General features: G+C 40.9%; 1 protein-coding gene across 5 annotated transcripts in view; it reads left to right on the top strand.

Moving 5' to 3' along the window:
- The window catches only part of LOC144949607 (casein kinase II subunit alpha), a 52,403-nt gene that overhangs the window by 6,258 nt on the left and 26,869 nt on the right, over window positions 1-19,276 (top strand). For all 5 annotated transcript variants that reach the window (XM_078879568.1, XM_078879569.1, XM_078879572.1 and 2 more), the window contains exons 3-5: window positions 8,583-8,694; window positions 14,966-15,067; window positions 18,439-18,489. In XM_078879568.1, the coding sequence (XP_078735694.1) occupies window positions 8,583-8,694; window positions 14,966-15,067; window positions 18,439-18,489 (265 nt within the window). The remainder of the gene's footprint in view (window positions 1-8,582; window positions 8,695-14,965; window positions 15,068-18,438; window positions 18,490-19,276) is intronic.

Here is a 19,276-nt window from a genome sequence, read left to right as displayed (position 1 = left end):
TAAGGAACGAAACAGACTTCTCCACAAATCTGGCTGTCGCCTGATGATGCTAGTTGTAATTACTGGTGAAACGTTGTACTCAAATTGTAAATGTGGGTTTACTCTCAAACACACCGGTGTGCTGTATTAGTAACCACAATTGGCATGTTCTGTTTACGTGACAAACCTTACTGATTGGCTGTGTCGGGTGGTGGCGAGTTTAACGACATTTATTTTTATGAGTTATCACCCAAAAAACATCGTATGGATAATATTGGTCGCGAAAGCCTACGTGCTAAACTGACTCCATAAACAGTTTAACTGCAGCAAAGATCCTCCATTGCAAACTAACAGCAATGAGAGTTTGGTTTGGCAGCTGTGATGCTGCTTGATATTTGGCACATTTACAAATCTTGCATAACAGGTGCACAGCGCAGAGTGGTGTTACATGATACTCCATAATTTATAAGTATTAAGGTCGAGAATTTGGAATTTTGCGTTCTCTTATTTGTCAGCTTTAAATTCATTGTCCTTTATTTAACTGAGTTTTTTTTTCTCATGTACACTCTGTTACCAGTGGTTACATAGGGTTGATTACGAATGGGTTTTTTAATCATTGATTTATTAATAAAAGTTATGATTGTTTCATATCTTTCCGCATAAGAATGTATTATTATTCCTGCTCTGATATCGACTGTTTGCTTTTGAAATTGACCACATAATTTACTTTGCAGAAGTTTGAAGTTAATGCTTGACACTGCTAACTCGCTTGGGATGACTGATTGTTTGGACATAAATCTGTGAATTATAGTGTGCATTTGCACCTCAGTCTGCTATAACAATGTGTGAATAGTGAAGCAATGTTTGCATTTATCCTTCTTATCATGTGTTTTTTCAGGTAAGTAGTCTCATGACTATTTAGGAGGATCTTTGCTTATGATGTTTGACCAATTCCTTCATATTTTACACGTCAGAGGAACCTTGGGTATTTGGTGACAGCTCGTACATGGTTGTAAATAACATGCAAATATTCTCACAGATGAATGCAAAATCTACTTGAGTTCTGTATATTGATGACATGAACTTCAGTCCACCACCAACCAAAGTTGTGGATCGTAGATGTACACCACTACACTCATTGCTTGGCATCTGCTAGTATTAGTGTATTGAACGTTTTAAAGTCTTTATTGACTACTTGCCTGTCTTCCCAGTTGACTTAAGTGCAAAACGAAAATTTAAATGATGGGTTTCTGTGCAGTCAGCGAACGGTGAGACCATTGTCAGCAGAGGGGGCTGGCTGTGCAGGGAAATGTATTGTTGGACTCTACCACGTGCTTCCATCAATGCGTCCTGCCTTCAACCTACACTTGATCAGCATGGTGAAGTATCATCAAATAACCCCGACTACTACTTGAATGGTGTGGGAAGGCTCTTTATCCAGTGTTGTTGGGGTGATAAAAGGGTTGTCTATGAGATCATTATCACTTGCACAGTTTGGGCGCCTGGTTTTAGCTCTGGTATGAGCCTGGAAATCATACCCAGGATTTTAGGAGTGCCGGTTTTAAACTCATTAACATTGCACAGTATTTCCCTTGACAACATGATACTTGATATGTAGTCCAAGATTTTGGCTGCACCGACTGAAATATTTACAAAGCCAAATATTAAAAAAGCCTATTTTAATCTGCGTTTCTATTTTCAAAAATTCCATCAGAGTTGTCGCAAGGCAACTTTAAATGTACACTTTGTAGCTGTTAAGTACGACTAACATAAACTCACAGATGTGTCACTTAAAAGCATAGTCCTGTAATATGTTTTTTAGGAAGGATCAGTCAACATTTCTTACGTTCATAACAAGCACGATATATAACTTATAAACTGATCTCTATAATACACCAATTTTTCGATTTAAAGCTTTCGTGACTGCAGGGATTCATCTTCTTGGTTCTTTCGGTAAAGTCACGTAGAATGGAAATAATAAAATAATAAAATAAAACAGAATAAAATAATTCTCACGACGTCAGGGAGATAGCGTCTGAATAAAGACGCTGTCTCCCCGACAGACCTGAGGACGGCTGCTTGCGTTGTGGCCGAAACGTCGTGAGAATTATTATATGATGTTTTATTTTATTATTTCCATTCTACGTGACTTTACCGAAAGAACCAAGAAGAAAAATACACCAATTATTATGTATTTAGTAAAATAAAGGAGCCCATTGAGAAGACCACATCTCAAACGGAAGGGAAATCTGAATGATGATCCGTGGTGGAATGCTATTTTTGCCTTGAATTGTAGGACATTTAAAAAAGTGGAATACCATACACCGGCAGAAAATTGTGTTTACCAATGACAGTAGGTTTCTTTTTTTAACAAGGGCCTGTGTGCCTCGGTTATAATGCCCTGTAGAAAATACAGTGCAGCGCTATTTTAGCACTGTCGTTTCTTTGCAATGGTGGGTGCTGTACACTGCAGCAGGCCCTTGCCATGGGAAGGTTACATTTCCACCACTGCCTCCAGGCTGTGATTTTCAAAGGTATAACACACTCTTTGACATAACTAAAATTGTATTTTGCCCTGCTAAATATAATGCATATGTTTATTGAAAAAATGTTGTAGATTATAATTGTTTTTTTTTTATTAACCCATCTTCTTCTGTAATGATAATTGCATTTCTCATTCAGTGACCCAAATCATATTTTTTAACTAATTTAAACAGTTTTTTTTTTGTTATTGAATGCCTCTTGGCAGTGAGACTCAAGTTTAATTAGGAAATCTTGAGTTTTGGCCATATACATACTCACAATAGCTGGTTATTTAGAGACGGTGACTCTCTCTTTACAGTGCATTAGATAAAAATAGTGTTCTAATTTATGACTCAAGCTCTTACACTGTGTACTTTACTGAATGATGTAAGAGGGTTTTTTTTAAACAACTGGTTTGGTAATTTTTTGCAAAAAATACCAGGTAGCTGTGAGGAAGGAACAGTCCACAAGAAATAAACGGACTATAGTGGTACGTTTGTTTACAATCTCTTGTTAACAAACGTACCACTATAGAGCCATTTCATCACACATTTTTTTTTATAATACAGTAGCTGACACAGCAGCATCTCCTTACTGGGCTTACTTTTAATCATCCATATGAATGAACACCTACATGCAGAGCTCATAACCTATACAGTCTTTCTAATTTTTGATTATGGAGAAACTATTTATAGATTTCACTGGTTTAAATTCGTCATGGCATGTATGTAGTTTTCTATTCCATGCTACATTTCTCACTGGATCGGAGCCAACCTGTCAATTACTTTCATCCTTTGACTTCAAGAATGAAATCGCATAGGTGTTTGTTTAAAAGGCTTTTCCCAAAAAAAATAATCACCGGTACAATTACTGACAACCCCTTGTGAATCAGATGCTGAGGTTAATGCAGTTTTTATGCATGCAACTTCGTCGTTTTCTTCAAGTGTGGACAGCATTCCATGTCCCATTCATTAAATCCCCTCCTGTTTTCCAACAAAGTTACACATTCATTACTTAGCAATTGTGGTCTATTATGGCCCATGTTTTCAGTCATTAAGTAAAGCCTGAGGGGCCCAAACCCCGCTCTGCCCTCCCATCTTGCCTGGGCTGCTATGCCCAGACAGCATGGCAGTGGATCTTGGTAAGGAAAGGCATCTGCATGGCCTATGAATAAATAATAATCCTGTGCTGTTAGGTAAGTAAATAAAAGGAAAGAGTTGAGTGTTGTTTACCTTTACAAAGCCTTATTAATATAGTTTTCTTCTAAGAGAAAACATCTCTGGCACCACACTCGTAAACATATTCAACATTTATTATGAGAAAGTGGTGGGGGGGTGGGTATAGTGTTGCTTCACCATGACCATTTCACCCTAAACAGCCAGTCAACGAGGGTTGTGGAAGGGATGCATACAGGAGCGGTTCTTATATCACTCGCCACTGATGTTGGCCGTGGCCAAACACAACCTCAGGTGGCATTCTACTCACCACTGCACAAGTGCTTCAGCCCGTAAAATAAATCTTCATCAATAGCCATAATCGTTATACTGCTGGATGAAGACCTTTATCCAACACGGTCCCCTTCCTACAGTCTTGCGGTGTCATAATTCGTCTCGCTTCCGCACATGAGCTGATCTCATCCGCTCCATCTTCATGGTCGTCTTCCTCTTGGGCGTGTTCCCTCCTTTGCCTACCATTCCTTTGCCAGTCTCGTCCGTCGGCCATTGCTCCTTAAAGTGACGTGTCCTGCCAAGTCTTCTTACTTTTCGATTTAAAGCTTTCGTGACTGCATGGATTCATATTCTTGGTTCTTTCGGTAAAGTCACGTAGAAGGGAAATAATAAAATAATACAAATAAAACATCATAAGATAAAATTCTCACGACGTTTTGGCCACAACGCAAGCAGCCGTCCTCAGGTGAAAAACAGGGCTGTCGGAAAGACAGCGACGTTTCGGCCACAACGCAAGCAGCCGTCCTCAGGTGAAGAACAGGGCTGTCATTAGGACGCTGTCTTTCCGACAGCCCTGTTCTTCACCTGAGGACGGCTGCTTGCGTTGTGTCCAAAACGTCGTGAGAATTTTATGTTATGTTTAATTTTTTTTATTTTATCATTTCCCTTCTACGTGACTTGACCGAAAGAACCAAGAATAAGTCTTCTTACGTTTCCTAAAAATCAATACGATTTATCTCGGTGGCATTTGTTTCGTTGTCTTTATTAGTGCTCATATTTCTGATCCATATGTCATAGCAAGCAATATGGACCCAATTAAAACGTTCTTCGTATTGGAATGTTGCTTTCCATTGCACTCCACCTTGCTTTTGCTGATCTCTCTAGTTTGTCATTTTGATCCTATTCTGCCTTCACTATTTTTTCATTCATTTCCTGTAGTTCATTTCTGTCGGTTGTTGTAATGACTGTTATCAGTAAATCTGAGATGGTAATACTTTTTGCTCCTATTTGTTTTATGCATTTTTATCTCCAGTCGAGTTTTTTTGCATATAATTTGTCAGAATAGCCTTACTGAGAACATATTTCCTTGCCTGGACTCCTCTGTTGATGTATTATATTGTATTTTTTCATCTCAGTATAGCTGTTTCATGTATATAAACGGTTTCATTAATTTCAATATTTTTTTCCCGTATCAAGGCTTAGATGAAAGCTTAGATGACTGCATTAGTTTTCTTTGAAACCAATTATTTTTCAGAGTATGCAAAAGCCAGGCATAATGTATGTGATATTGCTTTTTTTAGAATCTGAATGATTATAGGTATGTGGTCAATAGTAAAAAAATACCATATTTATGAGTGCATATGCTTGTATAAAGAAATTGCATAGTGGTTTCACGCACTACCTTGCAATCTCAGCATCCAGGGATTGCTTCTTGGCTCTAAAGCCCTTTGACAATTGGTGTATGTACATTAAAATATCCTCAACTTCCTCTTGGTTGAGTCAATCTGTGAGTCCTTCGCGCAATGTGTTATTGACATCAGAACTGGTAAGACAAAGTAATGGTGTCAGCCCCACTGCCTTCATCTTTGCCGTTCTGTTCATACTCGGTGCTTGCTCTCACCATTTACCACAATGGTATAGGCTAAAAGTGTGTGTGTGTGCTATGCCTGTGTGTACACTTGGCATGTGTGTGTGTTTTTTTTAGCCAACTCTGGGTTGCTTTCAGTTTGTATTTGCACCACATTGGCACCTCAGGGGTTTTATCGAGTTGTGCTGTACAGCAAGGACCACCGACCTCATCATTCATGCTGAGTGGTGAGCACAGGGGGAAGCCATGCAGGAGAAAAGGAGCATATGAACAGGCATTGTGGAAGATATGGCGACTGGAAACACGAAGGGGGACAAACCTAATTCAAGGATCACAGAAGATGTTATTGAAAGGGTCATAGGGGGAAGGAGGGAGGATGGAGAAGACATTTGTGAAAGATATTTGTTTTTGTGGTTTTAAGTGATATATAAATTAAAATGTGTTGTGTGGATCATGCAGCTAATCCTGTGCCCTCTAAAAATGTCTGACATAGCTCCACTGAAATTAAGGACTAAATCACTGTTCTGCCTCCTGAGATGTAACCTAAGTTTTCATATGGATTGAGCTGGCTCGGCTCATGGTTTCAAAAAATAACTGAACAATAACAGCTTTAGTAAAGTCCAACTCTTGAGAGTTTGTTAAGTAGATTAGCATAGAGGAAACCGCTCAGGTTATCTGCTTAGCTGAAGAGAGAGTAAATCTTGCGAGTGTGCAATATTAACCTTTTAAGAATAGTGGGTGAACGCCTTAATTTGTAGCTTCCGGCACATTTCTGCCTGCCTCTGCTGCCATGCAGTATTCAGAAAGTGATTTGGCTGGATGCTGATAAACCAGCTGGAATACATTTTGTAAATATATAAAAGGGAGAAAAATACACTACAATAATGTTATAGAAATAACAGAATGTTAATTAATTATTATTACATATTTAGTTTATTGTGTTTTATTTGAAAAGCCTTAACACATGGAGTATTGCATTATACAGTGGCGATATGGGTTGCATAATAGATGCTATTCAGCCACTTTGCCGAAATCTTGTAACCCACTGCATTTCTGAACTGAACAAAACAATTCCTGTTTTTTTTGCTTGTCAGTCCTAGAGCTTAGATCCAGAGGCTTGTAAGTGCTTGCTCAGTATCCTGACCCGTGCATTAGCCCCCTGAGCCTACCTGTCTAGTCTAATTTATAATTCCAAGTTCTCGTATATGGAGCAAAACACTAAATTCTATTCAAAAGTGTGTTTTGTACAGTTCCCTCTTCTTAGGCGAAACTCTTGTTTTCTCTGTACTTGTGCTTAGAAATGTACTGTTATTCTTATATTTAACCCACGAGCCCTACATGAAGTGGATAAAACTTAAATATGAAAGTGTTCATGCTGCGTACACATTATTTATTCACTGTCCATGTGAGCACAATGCTTCCCCATGAAGCCAGAAATGAGAAGTATCTTAATGGTATCAGACAGAAAAGTAACCCCCTGTATTAGTGAGCCCTGGGCAGTGCCCATGTCTGTTGACGATGCTGATGGGAAACAGATTATCCGTGAATCACCTGCCAGATAGTGGTACTCCTTCATTATGGCAGTATGAATTATTTGATCAATTATTTATTATTGATTTGATGGGGAGGAGGGGGGCAGCCTTCCAAATCCCCACTGGTTCCTCCCTCAACAACTGTCCATATTATGAACACATAAAACATGTGATCACCACTTGCTACTGACTTGTTGCTAGTGGGGATGAGAGAAAATCCATTTTATTGTTGCCCAAATTGAGAATGGCTCATGTTAGGGCCAGACAAGAGTGTTTTACTGGTAGGAACCTCCTGGTTACACCAGCCCACGGGGGATTATTATGTCCATCTGTCGTGCATCCAAAAATGGGAGGGGTGGGGCTGGGTGGGGAGGGGCTGGGTGGGGAGAGTGGGGAGGGGCTGGGTGGGGAGGGTGGGGCTGGGTAGGGGGTGGGAGGAGTGGGGCTGGGTGGGGAGGGGCTGGTCACCCCGTGGTGCCCTTATAAAACTCAACGTTTAACCTACTCACGCCGGCTTGTGCCCGCCCTCACAGTCGGGCATATTTGCGGAATACACCACGCCGCCGTTGACCCTGGCCATTGACCGAGCAACCCAACGTTCCTACCAGCTCCCTCCGCAGGAATGTGTTCTCGAAGCTGCCAATGTCATGACGTGCAGTTACCTCATCCATACATGTTATCATATGCCTGATCCTACTTATCATCAGAGATTTGAGCTGATGAGACTGTGAAGTGTTGTGGCCACGTGGACAACTTGTGTTGTTCTCGCCTTGGCACATTATCCAGCCCATCCTATCTCCTCAGGTCCTGGAGTTTCTCAGCGAGGTCTCATACCTAGACTTTTTTAATCCAATACACCCCTAGCTCGTTTATTAGAAGAAACGTTTGTTTGCTTGGCTTTGTAAGACTGAAGTCCAGGAATTGTAGTTTGTTTTTACATTAAATAACTGGGTCAAAATGATGTAATCAATTCCACTTATATTAATACCTGGGAGACAGTAGAGATGTTTTTATGGCAGACTGTTACTTGCCGTGGGGAAATAAAACTTCTGCCATTGTTCAGGAATGCTAATTAAGAAGGGGTCAACCCACCCATTTGGTCATATAAGCAAATTGCTTAATATTCAATCGTTGGATTTCTTCAAAGCTTTATTATTAAACAGCATCATAATGCAGTGGAATAGTGTTTAAAATGATATGGTATGAACCCGGCAATCTTGAGTTTGAATCCCAGAAATGGCTAACACCGTTGCTATGAGTGACGTGTGGAGAATTCTATTTTAGCCACAACCCACACTAACCAGTGTGGTGTAGTATGGAAAAACCATCCCCATGATGAACATGACATGGAGATTTTCCGTCAACAGCGGATTGAAAAAAGACTAAATTATAATTTTATAATACGACATTTGTACTAGAATAGCATATGGCTAAAATGTGCGCTTAAGTGAAATGTGCATCATGTTGAATTCAGCTTTAATAAAAGCGGGGCTGCCTTGCTCTTTTGTCTAGGAACCAGGATGACTATCAGTTGGTGCGCAAGCTGGGCCGGGGCAAATACAGCGAGGTGTTTGAAGCCATCAACATCACCAACAACGAGAAGGTCGTCGTCAAAATACTCAAGGTACACAGACCTGGGGCAGCATTTAAGTTGGTAATGCTAACATATGCTGCTTTCACCTTGCTACATTTATTCTGGTAATGTTCTGCAAGATACCATGGTACTTATACTTCATACAAAGTGCCCCATGACCACTTTGTCATCATAATAATACATTCTGTCAAGATTGTCACATTCAGCCAATTGTTCACTTCATAAATGCCTTCAGAGTTGTCCCCGACCGGAGATCTGTCATAATTCAGCGAGACAATCAGCTTACTGTTAACCTACCAAATGTCTTTAAATTACATCATACTCTGAAGATGCATTGCATTGAAGAGAGACTACTAACCCCACCCATTCTGGCATTGCCCATGATCCTCTGCCAATGATACTGCATCAATGGCATTAACCCAACCCGACCCCAGCCATCCTTACCGAAGTGTAACCTCGTTATTTAATTCCTGTTTCTTGTGTTTTCCTGCATGTGCCATCTCATGTTTTAGGTCCCACATATCTCCGTTGACACAATGTCTATTTTTTCCCTTTACAAGTGTCCCCCAAACGAATGTTTTCCCGTATCGGTAGTCAAACATTCTGTTTCTAGCATACGTTTGGCATACATTTTCTTCCTCTTCTCTTAACACGTGTAGAGTAGTGATAGGCTGGAAATGCCTGTAACTAGAGAAGCAGAGACACACACAGCACGTGAGATCTAGAGTGAGAGATATGCATTAAATAGAGATATACAGGATCAGAGATCCAGTGGGAATATGAGGAAAAGGGTACCACAAACAAAGTAAAAAGAGCATTCCCTGCTCCAAATTCCCCCTTGATATAGTGTTGGAAATGTCCGGTCCGCTAACGAACAATAGATCGATGTTTCACTGTCTATAAGTGAATCAGTGTAAATCTCAGCATTACATGAAAGTCAATCGGCCTGTCAAGGTTTTTTTTTTTCCTCAGTGACACAAAAATAAAACCCATATATACATATCCCTGCATGAATCTGTGTGTGTGCTGATGTAGGCCAGTGTGGGAGCGGTAATGCAGCGGTTAGCACACCGCTTTGAACCCATTGACCTGATTTAAATTCCCGCTTATTGCCAACATTGGTGTTGTATATCTGAGCCATCCCTTGGGCCTCCCCTAGGTCGACTCAGCCTTAAATGAGTACCTGGTACGGAGTGTAAACATCAGTCATGTTGGAGACAAAGGTGGCTAGGCATGCTGCTGGCCACCCACCCCCTCGTGTACTGCTCTAGCCTTAATAAGTGCCTGCCAACAGCACACACATATATATACGTACATATGTTAAAGGATATATGGTGTGTCTTTGTGTATATGTATGCATATATGTGTGCCAGTGGTCTCAAATCAACCCATTCCACTGGGGTCTGTCCCGTGACCTGCCAGGGAGCCTTTCACACTTCATGTAGCCTCGAAGTGCACCTAGCCTGGCACAATCGCCGAGGTGACCACTACCACTATATAGCGAGTGGCGGCTGTTGTTGTTCTGTGTGGCTTGTGCGTTCCATGCATGCATGTATGCATATTTATGTGTTTATTCATGTTATAATAGTCATGTCCAGAAATTGTACTCAGGTAGCCAATGCACTATTCAATCACTGCATCGTCACTTTCCCATTATCTCCACATTTTACCTTAATTATCATCCTCAGGCCATAAAGGAACACTTCATCCCTCAGGCATTAACTATGCCAAATGAGCAAATTAACTGATTAATTTGGCCTTTTGTTTACATGGCTTTTGTGGTTTATAATTGAGTTGGAAACTATCAATCTCACTACATTTCATAAACCTTGTTTTATCTTTGTTGAAACCTCAGAAAGTAAACTGAGGATTTCAGTGGTGCTGGCTCAGGACTTTGAGTAGCACAGTTACACATTCCTGTGGAGGGAGCTGGTAGGAACGTTGGGTTGCTCAGTCAATGGCCAGGGTCAACGGCGGCGTGGTGTATTCCGCAAATATGCCCAACTGTGAGGGTGGGCACAAGCCGGCGTGAGTAGGTTAAACGTTGAGTTTTATAAGGGCACCACGGGGTGACCAGCCCCTCCCCACCCAGCCCCACCCCTCCCACCCCCCACCCAGCCCCACCCTCCCCACCCAGCCCCTCCCCACCCAGCCCCTCCCCACCCAGCCCCTCCCTGCACGACGGACGGACGGACACAATTATCCCCTGTGGGCTGGTGGAACCAGTGGGTTCCTACCAGTATTAACTCATTCACCAATAGGCCCAATTAGTATTATTGTTGTTACATATTTTTATACTTGCGTATCCGTTCTCTTTTGTCAGCAGAAGTGTCGATCTGTATTTTGGTCTTCAGTTTAAAAGATAATTATATGATAGGGACTTGTTTTTTAGTCAAGTTTGGCCTAGGAAAAGCCCAGACCAGTTTCAAATACCAATTTCCATTGGTGTTATTTATGAGCATGAACAAATGCACTAATAAAAAAAAGATCCCCGTTTAGCATTACACGCCACAGGGACATGATCTGATCATGAGCATCCGTTATGGCTGGCACACCACACAAGGGGGTCGTGTGGCCATGACCACGCCCGGTCGCCTTGTTGTCTCCAATGCTGAGGTTTAGTTTATTCAACGGGTATTCGTTTAAGGCCCAGTTGACCTAGAACAGGTTTAGATACCAACTTGCCACTTATGCGCATGGCCAGGAATCAAATCCTGGTCACAGACATTGCAGAGCAGTGCGCTTAATACCAAACGTTTGCTCCCCCATGCAAACATGCACATTAAATAAAATCAGCATAGATTAAATGGAATTGGTTGAGGTCTAAATAGCTAGGGGCACATCAATGAAGCGAAAGCCATTCACCAACAAAATGAATTGTCCTATATATATATAAAAAATTGCACCAATTCCAGCATATTGGTTAACTTTGTTGATAAAATACAGCAACAACAATGTAAAATGAACTCATTCTCTATGCAACTGTGAAACAAAATGTGTCGCCTAAGGTTTGCGTTGTAAATTAAACAAATTAATCACTGACGATGCGTTACACTTTAGCAATACAATTTTTTAAAAGGAAAATCTTGGGATTTTTTCAGAGTAGATTCAAAGTTAGGACTTACAGGTCTTTTTCCAATTTAAACACGTTTTCGATTGAATTAGTATTACAAATTCTAAGTATTTTGCATAAATTTGTCACTAATATTACACCTTTTCTTCTCTATAAAAGGGAAATTTGTGAATATTTGTGTCTGTTCAAAATGTTTAGTGTACTTCCCGACATGCAACAAACTTGAAATTTGCCATGTGGGTTCTTTCCAGACTGTACACCATGCAAAAATTCTAAATTATAAAATTATAAATGACTTTGGTCATTTTGGGGGGGGGGGTGGGGCGCATTAATTCATATTTTTTGCACGGCAAGTGAGCTGTGACGTCACATCTGTCATGTCACCCGCGCATGCGTAGTGCTTAGCGCGCCGCTCTATGAACCCGGCGACCCGAGTTCGATTCCCGCTCACGGCCACCACCGGTGACGATTATTTCAACCGGTCCTGGGCCTCCTCTAGGTCGACTCATCCTCAAACGAGTAACTGGTGTGGTGTGTGAACATCGCCACTTGGGAGACAAAGGTGGTCGGGCGTGGTGAAAATTTCAAATCAAGACTGAAATTCAAAAAGTATTTTTTTCCATTGTGCTCCGATGTGTTTTCGGATTGTACTGGAACCTTTGGTACAGCGTGAAAACACATTGGGTAGTAAACAAAATTTGAATGTTTTTAAACAACGTGTGTGACAAAAATCACCTAATACTAGCCACTGGTTATTACCTCACTATTCGTACGTATCTTACAGAGTCCACCATATGAGTGTTTAAATTATCTCTCATACCCTCCAAACCTAGAAGTTCCGATATATCTTGTTCTAAACAGAAACATGCGTTTAAGATCTATTTAAACATCCAAAGATCTTACTGATATTCTCAGTTCTTCTCTTAACTGCCTTACACAGTCAACATCCAATCACTGAAAATCCTCTGAACTGACAACGAATTTTTGTTAAGCACACTTTACAACGGTTGTTTAGCCTTTTAGAATTCTGGTAAACACGTTCCCTGGCTTGCATAATAAACCTATCCCTCTAAAAATTATAGTACTACCTTCCAACCACCTTCATGCATAAGGCAGCCGGTGAGTACGGTGTTACTGCTGGGGTCTTTAAAATTTAGGTTAATAGATGTTGGAGAAATTTTATGATACATTTTTTATACTCTTTGGTTTTTTCGGTAAAGTCACGTAGGTTAAAAAAGAAAACAAATACATCTAATCACGACGTTTCGGAGGCAACACAAGCTTCCGTCTTCAGGTGGAACCGTCACAGCAAAATTACTGTATCAAGTGACTTCACCAAAAAAACCAAAGAGTATGGATCCTTGCAGTCACGAAAACTTCAAATCTATAATTTTTTTTTATCAATCTGTGTTTTCAAGCTTTTCATGCATTTCAAAACACTGTGCACTTTCTCATAGGGCTTAGTATAGTGTTCAATATGCTGCAGCCAGACTTGTCTTACAATAAAAATTACTCATAAATTCACTCCTCGACTACCCGAACTACGTAGACTGCCAGGAGCTGGAAGGTGTAAATTTATCTTTTAACGATCACTTTCAAGTTGTCAAACAAGCTTGGGCCACTGTATTTAGCAGAAACATTGCCAAGTTACGTTTCAAACAAATTACTATCCAGTGGTGCATCTTTTGTATTAAAATAATGGCAGATAAAATTATGCATTGCTGAATGAGCAGTTCGTATTTTTGCACCAAAGTTGCGGAACAGCTTACCCGAAAATATAATTAACGCACCCTTAATAATTTTAAGACTAAATTAAATACAATACATTTTAGATAGCGTATGAATAACTCGAATAAAGTGGACAAAAAAGACATTAGTCTCAACCACATCATGGGACCTCAATTTACAGTTTTATTTTTTCTTGTTTGGTTGTTGACAGTGTTGTTTTTTGACATTGTATTTCGTTGGTAGTCTCTACCTGATGCCGAGAGGTGTACGGCATTAGGGGCGCACAGCATAAATGATAAAGTATGGTTGATGAAGTTAATGTCGGCTACATTGACCCTGGTCAGGGGCCAATATCACCTCCCGTTTTTGTCCATTCACATGAGAGGACAATGACTTTGCCTCCAATCTTGGCCATGTGACAACCAGCATCGCTTCTGGCTGAGTGTTCAGTCTAATTCATTTGCACATGATGGTGTGCAAAAGTGATGTCGGAAAGAGCGAGTCTTTTTTTATCTTGTACCGCCCACTTCTGTATCTCACCGAGTACATCATACGACGCTGGGGCGACGATCCTTCTTGAGCACAGTTTCAAACATTAACTATATTTGGAGTTTGCATGTTCTCCCGATGGTTGCGTGGGTTTTTCTCTGGGTCCTCCGGTTTTCCCCTCATTTAGAATCAACATGCATTTAGATGTTTGGCTGCTGTACATTTCCACGTGATAAAGCCACTTCATTTAGCTATCATTTGTGGCCAGGTCGCTTCTGAAAAAGAGCTGTATAGCTCAGTGGGCCTTACCTGGTAAAATAAAAATAAGTTTAGTTTAAAAAAAATCTGGAACACCCTATCGCCAGACATACAAAATGCGTCAGGTGTCTCTGAATTCCGTGGTCTGTGCAAGACTTGCCTTCCCATAAAAATGTTTTTTTTAATAAAAAACTATCTTCTTTACTTTTCATTTATTTTGTTTTAGTACTTCTCTTTCATATGCTATTCCTTTGCGCACGTTTGCTCTTTATTTTGCTCATGGTATCATTTTGTGGCGAGGTCGCTTCTGAAAAAGAAGCTCATAGCTCAATGAGTGTTACCTGGTAAGATAAAAAAATAGTTTAGTTTTATTTGTACATTTTTTTAAAGTGATTTGCTTACCTTTCCTATACTTTGCACTCCTATTGTATTTTTGCATTGTTTGTTGTATCATTCTGATCCTGCCCCTACTGGACATCTGTGGAAAAGTGCTGTATAGCTCATCTGATTCCTCCAGTATAAAGAAATATTCAGATTCTGACACACATGTGAATGCGTCGTGTTAATTTTTCGTTGTGTCATTTAAACTAATGATGGACCTGTGCTGTAATTGTAATGGCCGGTTTTAAAACTGATGTATCTCGTTAGAGACATCTCATCAGCCTATCATCTGGTTGTACATAAAGGGTTGCTTGATTAATTCATTTTAACTGTTTGTTGTACGTGTTGCTGCGTTTTTGTTTCCCTTAACAGCCTGTTAAAAAGAAGAAAATCAAGAGAGAAATAAAAATATTAGAAAACTTACGCGGCGGACCCAATATCATCACCCTGCTTGATGTAGTAAAAGACCCTGTGGTGAGTTCCGAACCAATTTCCATCGCTGTTTTCACATTTTAGCCACGACTTTTAAGACTATTGGCTTAGCTTAAGGGTAGTTGAGATAAATAAAACCCAGGAAAGAGAAGGATGCTTTTTCACACTTTCTTCAAGGAATGTTTTAATGTGGGTTTTAGTGATGTGTCCTGAAAACCTGTGTTTCAGGCAATGAAGCTTCAAGATTTTATCTCTGAAATTAATTTGTTTGGACATTATGTAGGCATGAAACTATGCCTCACTTTATACATTTTAATGCTCAATGCATACATCTAATCACCTGTGTGAGAATCAGTTATTTATACTTTAAATCACAATGTGCAAATTGTGCCAATGTTACATTTAGGCTAACGGAGCCTTAAAAAGGAAATAAAATACAACCAAGATGGTAGAAATAAGACAAGGATCAATTCTTGAATCGAATCGCAAACTCATCTTGATTGGGGAAGGGGGAGAGTGTGTAAATCGTTACTTGCCTTCTGTTAAGTAAAAATTGTATCGACAGTATGATGTGAGTATCAGGATCTTTATTTATCCTGGACAAATCTGATGAGTTATAAAGCTTTTTTTTCACAGATGTCCAGGAATGCAACTATTGCATTGGGTTTTACAGTTTGCAGTATTATTTATATTTTAAGATTGTCAGAATGTATTTTATTTTACAAGTGAGAACAAATCGTGTATGTAACATATTGGAGGTGAAATGTCAGCTTGTTTGTGGAAAATAGCGCAGAAGTTTTTCTGGCTGTTTGTCCAAATGCATTCCATCCAGAGGGGGAGCACGTTTCATCACAGCTGATGTTCGCATAGTGGAGTGGTCCACAATAGGAGAGGCAGGCTAGTACGGAACTAGGGTATAGCCCAGAATTCAAGATGTGCAATTGAGTCAAAGCAATGGACAAGTTTCTTAAAATCTCTTTTCACTCGGCAGTCTAAATGGGTACACCACAGTTAGTCGATCAGAAGACCACATTTGGTGGGGAAAAGTTTGAATGTTCCAACCTCTTTCAAGACATGAAAAATAATAATAGGTTTTACCATTTTTGGCAATAAAACTGGTATTAATATGTTCAAACACCAAATAGATATACACATTGCAAGGGATCAAGTTTGCACTAACCACATGGTTGAACATGCAAACAAGCATACTCTCACAATATATGCATTCATCTTCTTGGTTCTTTCGGTAAAGTCACGTAGAAGGAAAATAATAAAAATAAAACATAATAAAATAATTCTCACGACATTTCAGCCACAACGCAAGCAGCCGTCTTCAGGTGGAGAACAGGTCTGTCGAGATGGCAGAGTCAGACTCCATGCTGTCAGAGTCAGACTCTGCCTTCTCGACAGACCTGTTCTCCACCTGAGGACGGCTGCTTGCGTTGTGGCCGAAACGTCGTGAGAATTATTCTATTATGTTTTATTTTTATTATTTTCCTTCTACGTGACTTTACCGAAAGAACCAAGAAGATGAATCAGTGCAGTCACGAAAGCTTTAATTCGAAATATATGCATTGTCCTTGAAACTGATTGGCCTGCACCAGAGACAGCCTTCTTTATGGCCTCGTCTCACCAGTGTCGGACCAAAGAATGCCAAAAGGTGAACAAGGACAATGCATGTATCAGAGCATTAATAGCTTTGGGTGAGCGGCTATATTAATGGGACCTTTTTGCCAATTGAGTTAGTGGTGTCTAGGCTCGAAGAAAAACTCCATATCCATCACGTAAACACTCTAAACACTGTCACGTAAGAAAATTGTTTTGGAAAGAACAACACAAATAAATAATGCCCTCCATTCTGCATGTTCAGGAAGCTTTTTTTTATACATACTAAACATACTAGTTGGTGGAACAGGCTAAAATTCCTTCACCCCTCCCCCCCTCTAGTTCATTGCAGAACAGGATCTTATTCACATTTTTGCAGATTATAAGAGTCGATGGGGTGAATTTGTTCTGATTTCCGCAGAAAACATTGCTGCATGGCTATCGCGTTGCTCGCGGCGCATAGTGCAGGGGGGGGGTGCATGTGGGAGTGCGAGCTTCACATGCGCCACCCTGGCCACGGGGCACGCGTATGCGCTGAGCGGGTGGAAGCGCACACGCGTGCCACACGCGTGCCACACGCGTGCCACACGCGTGCCACACGCGTGCCACACGCGTGCCACACGCGTGCCACACGCGTGCCACACGCGTGCCACACGCCCTCCCCTGCGTTGTGCTGCGAGTTTAGTCTTCGTTACGGAGCTACATGCACGTACTTATGTATGTTGAACTACTTTCGTAAGTACATAGCCAACCGTGCTAATCGGAGGTGCGGAGGAAGGGCCAACATACTAAAGACATAAAAGCAGTTCTAAACAAATGAGACAGAATGAACAATTAAGTGCAGTTATTGATGAGGAGGTTGAGGCTGCTGAGAGCACCTGTTTTTACGTTGGGATTGACATTTAGAATCTCAGGAACACTAAAGCCGGGGGGGGGGGGTCTTATGGTAATGGTGCCAAGATGCCCCATTTTTTGCTATCAAAGAGTTGATTATTAATTATTTAGCACCCGGCTCAACAGCACGAAGGACAGAAAGGGAGGCAGCTGATGGGGCATGGGGATGGTGAGACGGGGGCACAGTGCCATGGAAGCAAGGGGGTCGAGTGAGACACAAGGCATGGGGAGAGATCGATATGGGGCGGACAAGACATGGGGCATGTTGTGATCGAGACATGAACATGGAGCTTGCAAGATATGGAGGCACATTAAGCATTTGGCAAATGTGATATTTGGAGGTAATGGAATGGGAGACCTGGATATGAATGTGGATTCCCTTTCTTTCCCTCGCTTCCTCTAGGTGGTTGTAAACATCATCTACCTTTTCCTCCTTGTAGTCTTGAGGTCAGCATGTAGACATCACTGATGATGGTGACATGCATAGGCTCCGCTCCCACCTTCCAGTGTGAATCTGTCACTGCTTCACGTGATATTTGAGGCATTATTTCTTATGACACTGAGCTAAGAATGTCAAGTTGGCCATTTATGGTGAAGCACATAAATTGATGTGTAGTGTGGATTTGATAGAAATGCCAACTTTATTATTGGCATTTCTGGTGGATGTTCAGTCCTTGATTTGGTCTTGAATTGCCATCCACGTAATAGCAACAACACATCTCCTTGCCCTTGCGACTTAAGAAAATAGTTTCGTGATTCTCGTCGTTGTGTTACAACACTAATGCATCAGCTTGTTTAATTTTAATTTAACCTTGATAAGGGGACTTCATTCACAAAAAATGTTGAGGACCACTGTAATAGCCTATGATTATGGTGTGTTTATATCCTTGACATTTGTTTTTCTCTTTCTGCAGTCGAGAACTCCTGCACTCGTCTTTGAACATGTTAACAACACAGACTTCAAGGTAGGTGACGCACGGTTAACAACTCGTTCCTTAAGTAATTAAGCATTGCTATCTATAAGTGGAGCGTGGGGCAGGGGAGGGGGTCGGAAGATGTTGCACTTTCAATATCTCTCCGTGTGCATATGCATGCAAATATAAAATGTGTTAACTGTCATGTGTTAATTAATATGTGCTATTTAACTGGATTTGAAGTGCTAGCACATTCTGTTCTGTGGATGAGTACATACATTTGTGTTTGGCTGGAGCTTAACCTGAATAGTTCAGTATAATTAAGTTATGATGTTTAAATGCCTGGTTGGAGCAGTGGCGAGATGTTAACTACCTAGTCTGGTATACAGAAGGTCGTGGGTTTGATCCCGACCCTGACGCCTGTATATTTGGAGTCTGCATGTTCCGTGCTCTCTGTCTCTCTCCCCGTGGTTGCATGGATTTTTCTCCAGGCCCTCTGGTTTTTCCTGCCACATTTAAAAACATGCTCTTAAGAGTATTTGGCTGCTATAAATTTCCACATTGTAAGCCACTTCGTTGAGCTATCATTTGTGGCCAGGTCACTTCTGAAACAGAGCTCTATAGCTCGATGGGCCTTACCTGGTAAAAGTTTTACTGTCTGACTGGCTGGCTGGCGGGAGGGGAGGGATTGATGGACAGACAATCATGTCCAAAGGATGTGGAGGTTTAATATGGAGTACTTTCAAACATTCTCCTACTGCTGGATAGCACCATTCTGGCGAATTGCCCGATGATGCTGGATGCAATTACCAGCGAAACGTCGTACTCAAATTGTAAA

Source organism: Lampetra fluviatilis, chromosome 54, assembly GCF_964198595.1.
Source record: "Lampetra fluviatilis chromosome 54, kcLamFluv1.1, whole genome shotgun sequence".
Classification (NCBI taxonomy): domain Eukaryota; kingdom Metazoa; phylum Chordata; class Hyperoartia; order Petromyzontiformes; family Petromyzontidae; genus Lampetra; species Lampetra fluviatilis.
Note: the sequence above shows the minus strand (reverse complement) of the source record. Positions and strands in the feature narration are given on the sequence as shown.